General features: G+C 41.9%; 1 protein-coding gene across 9 annotated transcripts in view; it reads left to right on the forward strand.

Moving 5' to 3' along the window:
• Positions 1-12,614, forward strand: part of AGAP1 (ArfGAP with GTPase domain, ankyrin repeat and PH domain 1) — a 398,735-nt gene that overhangs the window by 258,505 nt on the left and 127,616 nt on the right. For all 9 annotated transcript variants that reach the window (XM_074872505.1, XM_074872508.1, XM_074872512.1 and 6 more), the window contains one exon: positions 5,861-6,029. In XM_074872505.1, coding sequence (XP_074728606.1) covers positions 5,861-6,029 — 169 coding nt within the window. The remainder of the gene's footprint in view (positions 1-5,860; positions 6,030-12,614) is intronic.

Consider the following 12,614-nt stretch of genomic DNA (forward strand, 5'->3'; position numbering starts at 1 on the left):
TTGTGGGTCGAATAGGTCAGCTCATGAAATTGGAATTGCATTTCAAGAAATATGCCACCCACAGTCTTTAAAATGTCATCCAGAGGTGCAACCATAAACTTTCTTTTCCATAATAATTTTTATTTCACCTCAGATCAGGAAACACTACCTCAGCCTCAGTAAGCTAAGCCTTAGGAGTGTTTTGTCCGATTGAACGGTGGGGGAAAACTGCTACAAAATGAAGGTGTTTTTCTCAGAAGCTCAGTGTAAACCAGGGACAGATCTGGGAAGGATCCTGGGCCTGGACCAGTTCCTAGTGTTGGAAAAATAGGCTTCTTCTGAGAGGTTTAATAGCTCAAAATGAGACAGTGTACCATTATAGACATGGAAAGGCACTGCTCACAGAGAATCTCTCGTTTGGTATGTTGTGTGTTGGAAAAGGGTGGCAGTTGGGCCAGGTAGTGTGGAGGCTGTCTAGGAGGGAGCAGATATGTTTTAAAATGTTCATGTTATGACGCACGGTAACCCTGAGATGAGTGGTTCTGATGTGAGCTTTGAGTCCCATTCACCTAGTGCCATGATGTAAAAAATGTAACTCCGATGAAGGGGTTTCTCTCTCTCCACAGTCCAACTGAGCCCAGCCACAGGAGGCCCTAATTGTCTCCTGCAGCTTGATCGTTCTGTCTTCTTGGTGAGCTTTCTTGGCCAAGAAGACAAGGTTGCAGCATTGGCCATTTCACTGCAATCCCAGGAGAGAAGCACAGTCCAAAGCAAGTTCAATCAGAGTCTGGCTCAGCCTTCTGTTGCTGCCAGAACAGAGCTGACCTTGCCTGCGTGGCAGGCTTCCAGAACCTGCCTGCTCGGGTGCTTTGGTGTGGCGGAAACCTGGCGGAGTAAAATGGTTTCCGCTGTCATTCTTCCTGGGCTTGTTTTCCGTCACCTGGGAAAATACTTTGCAGTTGTGGAAATCAAGAGGAAAACACCTGCCTTAGGGACAGGGAGATTTGTACTCCCTCTTTGCACGCACGCAGCTATACAAAAAGCGTGGGGGATTTATCTCTCAGGGTACTGACTGATAAATATTATATTCAGTAACAGCATTCATACACGTTTTCTTGCTTAATACACTGATAATGAAACATGGTGGTTTTGAAATACAAGCTAGGTAGTAGAAAAGCATTTGTGTGTGTGTGACAGGGATGACCATCTCTTGTATTAGAGACATTTGAAAATCCTCCAACTCCATAATGTTTTTGATATCCACGGTATTACATACCTAACATGAGCCACACCTTTAACTTTAGGATCATCCTAAGGAGGAACCATGCAGCCACATGCTCGGTGGCCTTTTAGTGGAGTATTTGAGGTAACTGTGGTAGACTTGGATGATGTGAGTTTGAGTTCCAGCTTCACGGAAGCAGCAGCCAGCACCTTCTGCCTTCCCCTCAATCTGATGCCTACGTCCTTACTCCCCCAAAAAAGGGGCCAAGCAGGCAGAGTATGGCTGCGCAAGAAGAGATGTTTGCCTCTTGTCTTCAGTCTTCTCAGCTGGGAGAAAGTAGGCAGCTAGCTGGAAGCATCACGTAGCCTGGGTTCAGCTTGCGGTCCTTGGTGGGGTGTCTTCTCTGGCTTTGAGGGCAATCAGAAGTCATTGCGAAGTATGGCAGCAAGTTTAACAACCGCTGGCATCTGAAAACAAAAGGGGCCCCCCAAAGTAGCGGGGTGTGTTTTTGGTAGGTCTGTTTAGGAAACATCATCATACCCATTTGCTCAATTTGCATGTCTGAAAGGCTTCAGTTAATTGGTTAAATTAATTTGTGCTGTTGTAAACGGAGAGCAGTATTAACAGCAGAACTAAAGTAATTTTACTTTACATTATTCTGTGTCATGGCACATCGTTTCTTTCTTACTTAAGGCAATTCATTTTGTGGTGCTGTCAAATAATTTTTTGTGTCATCTTCAGTCAATGTGGCTTTTATGATTTTTTCTGATACTTTAACAGTTTATTTAGTCCTCTAGATAATGGTCAATGGCCTTGAGTAGTCAAATTAACACCTCGGCAGCACCATATTTGAGCAAACCACTAACGGTAACCTGAGGATGAAAAGCAATGAGAATCAATATAGCGAGCGTATTTTTAGGGATTATTGATTGATCGATGCGTTCTGGCCTTAACTTGAGGAGGCAGCATTGCCCCACAGCTGACTAAGATTAAGTTGCCAGTTACTGATAACTGCAGGCCATTACTTGCGTAGTATTTCACGAGCTCGGAGATGAGACGGAGACCTTTTATAGTCCTTAGCTGAAGAAACCGTGGCATTCGCAGGGCCTGTCATCCCTGCCCAGCTGCAGGAAAACACTACGCCCTTCTCCGGCTCACACCAGCCATTGCCGTGAGAATTGGCGACGATGTTGACTTGATTCAGCGCTGCCCGTTGCTCCTGTAGGGATCTGTTTGGGACAACTGAGGCACTAATGGTTTGTCTCCCCTGCCGCCTCGGAAGGCAGCTCCGCAGAAGGTGGGAGCCATGTTAAGCTGTGCTGCTGTCAGCAAGCTGAGAGCTGTGGGTCTCCCCGCCACAACTCTCAATTGCTAGCAGGTTTCTCTCATTGCACCTCATTTGCATCTGGGACATCAATTAGCATGTTTGTTGAGGCTAATTGAATGAAACTCAATCATAGCTCTTAATTGCTTGACTATGTGAAAAGAAATCACATTAATGCAGCTAATTAAGTGTATGGCAATAGATGCAACATAATTAGGAGCGAAATGTAAAAAACAAGCGATGGCGACGGTGCAAGCGCAGGGGTGCGGGGGACTGGGGCGCTGGCTTCTCCTGTTATCCACACGTTTGGGGAGGGTTCCCTTTCCTTTGCTGCTTGCTTTTCTCTTTTTTTTTTTTTTTTTTTTTTCTGTGTTGTTGAATGATGAACATGGACAAGTTGAGAAGGAAAATGCAAATGGAGTTGCAATTACTACTTTTTCAAGCTGTTGAGGGGCAGAAGATGGCACTTCTGGGGTGGCCCACTGTTGAGTGGGCTCTAGGGACTTGTTAAGTGCTGTTTAAAAGTACTTGGCTTTGAATTACCCTCATGCCTTGTTAAAGGGTTTTTTCCCCTTTTTTCTCGGATCAGCATTTTCTACAACTAACATCTAGGGGAGTTATATCTGTAACATTTGCATATCAAAATCAGGCTTGCTGTCTTCTCTTTAACACAGCATATTCCAGATGACAGCAAGACCCTCATCTGTTCTAATCTGATCAAACCCTCCATTGCGCTTCTGAAGCCACGACATTATTTTGTAGTTTTAACTTTTATTCCCCGAGTGCAGATCTGAAGGAGTGCGCATGGGGGTGGATGCTCCGCCGACTGGAAACTTGGTGCTTGCTTCTCCTCCTCAGGGAAATGCAGAGATTATCGCTATGCATCTTGCACACAATGAAAGAGGCTTTATTATTTACATTTGATATATCCCTATAAATATTTAAGCTGACATTAATACCTATGTGGCATCTGTTGTATCTGGGCACTTTCGTATAATAACGGTATGGCTACAGCACATTTATTTCCTGTTTGCCAACATTCACTCACTCTCTCAAATGGTTTATAGCTCACCTAAGCCTGGTTTACTCTCAATTAAAAGGGCTTTAATAATACCCTGTCACATCTCACAAGTTGGCGGGGTAGCAGGGAAATCATACTCGCTGTTCATCTGAAGAATTTGGAATAAACGCCACCTCCTTAAATTTCAGTGGAGTACACTGGTGGTTGTATGTTAAATAAAGCATGTCTATTAAAAAGAGTATATGCTGAGGTTTAGTCACTATCTGATTAAGCCTCATTTTAGAGCCCATAAGCAATAAATGCTCAATTATGTTCTGCTTATTGTATTTTAATTTGTGACGAACTGACACTGAGCAAGAAAGTTGACGGCGACTTGATAATTTATGGATGAAACCGTTTTGTTCATTTCTATCTAACACCTAGTGAATGAATTTTTATTAATGGATTGCCTTTGTTTCTTTTGGCAGCAGAGCTCTTTGTCCTCACCACACAAATTGTTCAGACCCCTCCTTTTTACTGTTAATAATTCTCAAACAGCTAGGGGAAAAAAAAAAAAAAACTGATGTAATGGCTTGGTTTGGGGTTTTTATCACAGATTAATGTTAGCTGTGAAGAAATGAATGCTGGTTCAGTAGTAGGTTTTTGATGTGTTTTGAGTGGAATATATAATTTGTATTGTAAAAACTGTCAAAGGTGGAAGGATTTTTATGAGGGAGCTGATTGCTCCCTGTGTCGTGGCAGCAGTGACGTAGACCTCAGGTATGCTTTTAGTCCATTCAGGTGTTTACTTGTACAATTGCTGCTCTGGTGCTGTACAGGTCTGTACGCTGCAGGTTTGGAACTGACCTAGTTAATGCTTTTAGTCTGTTGTATGACACCTGTAATCTGGCTAAATCTTGCCCTGGCCACTTGGACAACTGGGAGTTAGGTTTCTGCTGACAAGTCTTTGCTCATACAAACTCCCACAGCATCACCCAGGCCTCTCTCTAAGTTGGTCAAGTTCTATCTGAAAAGGAATTAGATTTTTTTTGTCCCAGCTGCTCTGTGTAGAAGATTGCTCAAGAATACCATTCCAGTGGTTTCCACAGCTTAACTCAAGAGCTTAAGCCCAGATCTTTTTCCAGTCTTTAGTTGAAATTGCTGGTTTCCTCTTGGGGTATACATGCCCAGATGTATTTTTGTGCAATGCTCTTACCCCTTTTCGCTCTTTATTTTGCTGTCCTGTGCTACCCGCCTTGCATGTCTTCTCATAAAATACAGTCTCTTTGTTTCTTTTAGTATCCTTATAGTTGTTTCAGTTATTTTTTTCTGGCACACAAGTAACCACAGCCATGTGTACCAGAACTTTGGTGTCTTGTATACTGGCTTTAACATTCACCATCTCTCCTGGAACCTAGGATTGCAGCCTCAGTGACTGTCTCACCTTAATGAATTGTCATTTGCCCTCTGATGAAGACACCCGTGTCCCTTTGCTTTTCTGTTTTCGTCTGAAGAAGTCCACAGACAATCCCTAGACGATCTAGGGAATGTCTTTGAAGTTGGAAAGCAGAATCTCAAGAGCCTGTTTTTCCAGAAGCTATTTACAGTTTGAAGAGCTTTCTCATGGGTTTCTTGGGACGCGGTGGCTTGGCTCCAGTCGGTTGATCACCATCTTTCCATAGCTGACTGGGTTTTTCTGCTTATTTCCTCTCCGTGGGTTTTCCAAACAAGAATTAGGAAAAGCCTTTTCCACTTCTGGCTTCCAACTATTAGTGTGTTTACTCTAATCAGACACAATTTGCATAATTTTTTCCCTTCTATGATTTCTTTTTTTTTATGTGTGGAGGAAGGATCATATTCTAAGGAAACAATGTTGTAGTTGCAGAAACCTTACCAGTCAGCGCCTTTTCATAGCTTTTGTGCCTGCTGACCAATTTCAGCCAGCCTTGAGGGAAAAGAGATAAGTGCATGAAACATTGACAGAGAAGGAGACACAAGACAGTGTGCTCATGAGGGACAGTCAGCCTTGTCTTCTCCTTCTGTTTTGCTAGCTGGTGAACTCCTACATGTGGCTGAGAACCAGCCACGCTGTGAATTGCCTCTTATCCAACTGGTAGTTGGAGAATGTACTAGAAAGCTCCAAACTTTGGGGAATATTTGTAGTGAGAAGTGTGGAAGGGATTATCAAGAAAACGGAAAGAAAGGGAAAACCATATGGTGGGTGCTGGCAGATGATGTAGGCCAAAAGTCTTATGAAACCAGGTTTCATTAGTTCTATAGCTTACAGAACTACCTGTTTGATACCAGGTTTTGTTTGTTTTTTTCCTCTTACCAGGACTACATGCAGAATGTTCACGGGAAAGAAATCGACTTGCTGAGAACCACTGTGAAAGTCCCCGGGAAGAGGCCACCCCGAGCTACGTCAGCTTGTGCACCCATTTCAAGTCCCAAAACGAATGGCCTCTCCAAGGACATGAGCAGTTTACACATCTCTCCGAATTCAGGTAAGAGAATACCATACTAGGGATAAAAAAGGGAAAGACTGCATTTCCAGTAGGCAATTGTCATGTACTACTGGGATGGGGATGATACATATTAATAATTTAGAAATGCAAATAACCGCTGATGTGTAACTTTTTAAGCCCTGCCTGCTGATCTATCCTCCACGAGAGATTCTGAGTAACCTTCAACATCCATCTTTTTTTATTTGTTGCCTTATACCTGCCAAAACTCTACATCATTTCACAGAAATTAAATATGTGCTACCTTACGACTGATCTGTTAGGTCTAATACTTAGGAAGAACAGGAGATGTATCATTTTAAAGGGCTTTTTGTGGCTTCCTGGTGGGATCCACGGCACTTATTTCCACGTTTAGAAGGATGCATAGTTTTGGACTTTCCAACAGCAAGATTCTTCTGTAGAAAGCTATTTTAGCTCATTTATGGAAGTAGTTTATAGCTCGTTGTGAGCTCTAAACAAAGAAGTTTATTGTTTGCTGAAGCACTTGTCCATACAGCTAAGTGGATTTAAAAAATTGCATTAAGGAAAAACATTTAAGACAATTTATCTTGTAAAATGCACAGCTTATACAAAACTCATAATGGTATAGTGTTGGTATGGAAGTTTTGTCAGCATGTTTTGGATGACGTCCATAAAGTGCCGAGTGCCTTTTGCATTTATATTTAGCGTAGACACCTCCAGCATGTGCTGACAAAACCATCCAAACACGCTTTTGTCCCTGTGCAATACACACTACGTAGGTAGGATGAGCCACCGCAGCAAAGAGCTCAGTTACCCTGCTATTCAAGAGTCTTCTCTTGGGCAGTAATAGTTATCTTATGCTTCAAGCCAAGATGCAATGCCCTGTTTTTGCGATGCGCGTTCCCCTATATTAGGGGAAGGGGAAGAAGGATTTTCCCTACAACTGCGGGTGCTGCTCGTTGAGATGAATGTTTAAAAAAGGAAAAGAAAAAAAAAAAAAAATCCTTGTGGCTTTACAGTGGTGCCACTGATCAGACATCCCTGGAGATCTTGTGTGGCACATTATATTAGTTTGGCCTGGGACCTGAAATGTCTGAAGCCATGATTTCATCAGGCTCTTCTTCAAGTTGTAACCTACCCCTCAAGAGGCACAGAGCTGGCATTGTCACTGGAAGAGTTCATAGGAGAAAATTATTCATGGTTGGTTTGTTTTTTCCATTTTGCTGTTTAACTTAGATGACTGGGTGTGGGGACTGTTTTTGTTTTTCAACTTATTCCATAATTTAGAGAAGAAGAGTACTGGACTGACTCAATAAACCAGTGGTAAGACATTTAAATGAGAGATTTCTTCTTTTAAGACACTTGAACACAGGCAAAAATTATTTGATTGCTCCAGGGAAGTACATTTCTGAAAACATATTCAGAGATACATACTAATATAAAGTTTATAGTGTGGAATTTACATGTTTTGGCATATGCTTAGATTGCCAGGTCAGAGGGAAACGGCCAGTACATGACTTAAATGAATATTGCACATTTCATTGTTTCAGGACCCTCTGCACATACAACGCTTTCTTCACATGAAACTGTACAACAGACAGCTCTCTCTGGCAGGGGTGGTAGCCACTGTGTATGTATCCTGGCTAGCCTGAGATTTTATTGCACAGCAGTTGCTTTAAGAGAGAAAAGTTAATTATGCTAGAAAGTGCAAATGCTGGAAAACAGCTCTGTCTTTAGATAGCCATTTTCAGATAACATGGTGAGAATAGTTGGAGCTTCTATCCTTTCTCTTGGCTTCTTTATCATGCTGCTTAGAAATACCGAAAGACTTTCCTGTTGTTGATGTCCGGGTATCACAGCTCAAGAGATCTACTGTGGTTAAGCCTTAAAATAATTAATGCCCTCCTAATGAATGAAAGAGTTGTATCCAAGGGAAGTTGAACCTGATTTCTCTATCATTACCCACTTGAATACCTTCATTTCCCCTCTCGCGCAGCTGGGACGCTACGCTGATCCTTCTTTAATTTTAAACAAGTTCTTGACCTGCTTATCCTTGCATGGCTCTCTTCTCATAGAGCAAGCACTGATGTCTTAATTATATTACCCCTATAGCTGGCTGGAAGCATAACAGTTTTGAAGCATCTTTATAACTTGCTGGGGGAGCAGGTGAAGACAGGCTGGACTGAACAGCTTTATGCTCCACATGGCAGCCAGCCAGCCCATTCGTACCAAGCTACCTGCTGTCTCGTGCCCACTTTGGGTGTTGGAGGATATAGAAGGGGGATGGCTAAGGTTTTGGTGTGAGAGGAGGGTCAGTGAAGATACAACCTTACAGAGATGTTTGCATTTCATTAGTTCAGCTGCATACACAGCGACTAGTTTCAGACCCCCTGTAGTATTTTTCCTTGTAGCCGTTGCTTCTGAAATTCAGGTTGGTACATTCAGTGCATTATCAGCCATGGTATATTTTCTTTAGGGTTTTTCTTCACAGAATGTGCTTCTTCTGAGGAAGCTGCCCTCACTGAATCTTTCTTACTTAAAGGCCACGTTTGAGGTCTGTCTGGTTATTGCATTACTGGACAGAATGACCAGCAGCAGCAAGACAGAGGAGCTTTTTAAAGAAAGCTGACTGATCCAAGCACTGGTTACCGGGTTAAAAACAAACAAAGAAAGGAACTGCTAATCAGTAAAGTATTAATTTTTTTTAAAAAGGAAAAAAAAAAAGAAAAAAAAAGTAGTAGGACAGATTAGATCTGGGAAATAGCTGTCAGCAGCTCAGCTGTGCATCAGTCTCTATGTCACTCTCAGTTCTCTTGTGTTCAGGTAAGACTGAAGAGCTGCGGTGCAGAGAGTGATTTTAAAATATTAGGGGAGTATTAGTATTGTAAAAAAGACACGGTCACAGTCTGTGCCCAGCTTGTTAGTCTGAGCTTTCATGTGGTCAAATACATTCACAGTGGTTTTTATGCAGAGGGTCACAGCTTCTGTTGGGTAGGAGACCTGTAGGTACTCGGTGCTCAGCTTCTGGAGTGCCGGGAGGACTTCTGGTATCTCTGCAGTTATCTGTCACGCAACTAAAAACATTTGCAAATTATCCTTTGCAGTCTGTGGTGCTGTCTCAGAGCTTTTTCTCAGTTGTTAGTGCTGGCAAAATGTTGTCTTCATCTGGCGTGATGCTTTAAAATTGATCGCAGGGCTGAAACTGTCTGTTCCTGTTTCTTCGTTGGGAGGTTTCTGTACACGGGTCTGCTGTAGGAAGGACGTTTGGACCAAACACAGAAAGAATCAGCACTTGCTTTTTTTATTTTTAGGCCTGCAAATACATTCTCACTGCTTCATGTGTTGCCTCTTCCCCAAACAGCGATGTTTTCTGTTCTTCTGTGCTTTTGCCAGTGCAGACTTGGTACCTGGAGTAATATTCACCATGGTTAAGAAGTGAGGACAATGTTTCATTTAATTGTTCGACGTGGTCAGGAACAGACTAATTTTCCTTTTGCTATTATGCAACTGTGTACAGGTTACTGGAAAAGCTAAGATATTAAAAGAATACCACTGCTCAATTAAAATGTCACGTTTAAGATTGCCCCTGGAAATAGAATTCATCGTCTTAGCTTATACTTGGTGATAGCCCAGGCCCACTAAAAGCCTTTCTCAGCTGAGATTGCCTACTTTCCACTAACTTGTGTTCCTAGAAATGTCTGAACTTATTTTCATTCAAACATCAAAACCAAAGAAGTCAATGCATTTTTATTGTTGAAACAGTCGGATAGTGCTTATCTTAAATAATGTCTTCATTTGAAGACATCAGTGGTCCGTTATTAAACACTGTTCAGAAGCTGCCCCTTAAGTATGGATTTCAGTGCCAGCTTTGCGGATAAATACCTGTATTAGATGTCTTTTTGATTGCCTGTAACTGGCATGTTTTAAATTCATTTCTTCATGGGTACCCAACAGATAGTTTTCTCTGTCTCCTAGTGGAATTTCTTGTGTTTTGGGTGGATGTTCTGATATGGAGGCAAAGCCTCTTGCCTGTCAACTGGTGGGTTGTAAAATACGTGCCATGGGGAAGCTGTCTCAGAGGTTGGTACCCTTCAGCATAGTGTCAGGGATGGCGTGTGGGCAGACTTGGGATGCCTTGGGTCAGGGAGTAGGAGCAGTCATCTCACAAGAGGCGCTTTGGGGATAGCTTTTATCTCCTAGCTCCCACTTGAGTTCTGCAGGGGTGATCACTGCTACCTTGGGTCTCTGTGAGGCAGTGCCTGTTGCTAGAAGACATAACACTCCATCCATAAGACAGCTCAAAACTTCATTCCGCTTTTCTAATCCCCACCACGGTCTGTGGGGCAGTAGGGCAGCTTGAGCTCTTCCTCTTCTCATCACCTTCCCACCCTGCAGCCTTCTTGGACCTAAATGATTGTTTGCATCAAACACATTCAGTCTCTTTCTCACATGGTGTGGTGAAGATCTTTCCCAAGGTGCTTCTCATAGCATCGCTGTGAGAAGAATAGAAGGAATTAGGCTAATCAGGGTGATGTTGTTGTGAATTCAAGAAGGGTATACGTAGTTATTTGGTAATATGATTTATAACAGCCAAGCAGTAAGTGAAAGTTTTTTTCTGTTAGATCTAATTGACGTAGATGTCTCATGCAGAAGGGAAAGTTTAAAAGCATGTCATTCCTAGCACATTGAATTCAGTTGTGCTTTGTGGCACTTCTTGTCTGAACAAGATTGTTTTTCTGGTTTTAAAGACTGATAAACAGACACATAATAACCATCTCTGTGACAGCTATCCTGATCTGTAAGGGTGTTTACATCCCAAACATCTGGAAGCAAATATCTCTGGGAAATAATCATCTTAACAGCAAAAGCCAAGTTCCAGTCCTTGAGAGTTTCCATTTCAGAGATGTAAAAAAACCAAAGACACACATGAAGAAAAAAAACTCAAGATGACTCTTTCCTGCTGGGTTTCCACACTGACACAAGAGCTGGGAAAAATACTTTTCTCTTGATGTGTATAGTCATGGGAGGGCAGTAACCAAGCTGGAGGTGAAACAGCAGTGGGGAAAAAGGAGTATTTTCTGTACTCTGTCAGAAAACAGACAAATGAGTAGAAGGTAAAGCTGTTTCTGCTGTTGCAAAGCCAGACACCTAATCTGGAAAGAGGTTGGCTCTTCTCTGCTAGAAATTTTGCCATGACGCCTTAAAAGTTGAAAGCTCGTCTCTGGACTTTCTTGGGTTCTTAATGGTGCAATTTGGGGTTTATCCTGTAACAACTGGGATTCTGTGTGACCGCTTCTCCCAGGCAATAGAGAGGGGTCGGGGTTAATTTTAATTTTCTTATATATAGACTTTAAATAACAGATTTGTAACTGTGACTTTATGAAAGGTGCTTGTACTTGTATGCTAACTTGGTAGCAATCTCTTAAACTGAGGGAAATGGAAATTTCTTCCCTTTAATCTAAAGTTATGTTACTTTTGTGGTATCTTACAGTTTTTGAATGATGTTTAAGTAACTTAAATTTAAAATAAATTTACATGACAGTGAACGTCATTCTGTTGCTGCGTCTCAGTTGGAAGTACTTCAGAAAAGGGTAACTTGTGGACCTGTTCAGTTCCAACTTTATCTAGCAGTTGGTAGCATATTGTGGCAATGTCAGAAGGGCCACTGGCCAAGTTTCTGTGCCTTTTAGAAGCTGACTCAGTTCTTGCTGACTTTGGAGCAGGAGTGGGTCCGGGTTTCAATTACTCCCAAGTTGGGTTGGATTTGAGCTGGTTGACCTGAAGGTGAACTTATTCCTGAAATCTCTCCCAGGAGTCATTTATTTCTTCTCCTCTACAAACAACTCAAAGGCTGAGCTGCAGCAAGAGCCACTGATGTAGAAAGTTCACATCTAAAAATAGCTTATGGTGTAGAGATAAATTGTTTCCTGATTAACACTTCGTTTAAATAATTTGGTACTATTAAATTTACTTGCAATAGTGACTGTACAGTATGTGAAGTATCCTAAAATGTGTTAGCTACATAGCCATCGTTAAGTATGCTAAAGGTTGTTATCTGCTAACTCTATGTGACATTTCAGACATGTTATAAGAACGGCATCTTCACATTTTTATAAATGTGAGTTTTCTATCTGTTATTAATTGTGATCATCTATCAAATCAATGTAGTGGTCATTAACTAATCTTACGCTGAAGTGCCTGGAATCAGGCTGAGTTGGAATGGACTGCCTTCCAGATTTTTCTGTTAAAAAGGTAGAGATTTGGTGTGTCAATTAGACTGGCATACCTTCAAAGTGAGATTTCTGACACGGTGTCTTTAGATTCTAGTACCTGTCTAATAATTCTGTTCTTTAACCACTGCATTATTTTTTTTTACCTTTTAAGCCTAACTTTACATCTACAGCCCTACCTGTCATGTTGCATAGCCATTTTCCACATCAAAATTAATAGCTGCCGAGTCCAGTACCGAGAGCCAGTACCCCCTGAAGTGTGGCGTGCCACATGCAGGAGGGGAAGCATGATGGAAAACCGTGGGTAGGATCACTCCTCTGTTGTGATGTGTTGTGAATTCAAGTCTTGATCCAAAGTATACTGAATTCATCGGTA

Source organism: Strix uralensis, chromosome 6 (genome assembly GCF_047716275.1).
Source record: "Strix uralensis isolate ZFMK-TIS-50842 chromosome 6, bStrUra1, whole genome shotgun sequence".
Taxonomy (NCBI): Eukaryota; Metazoa; Chordata; class Aves; order Strigiformes; family Strigidae; genus Strix; species Strix uralensis.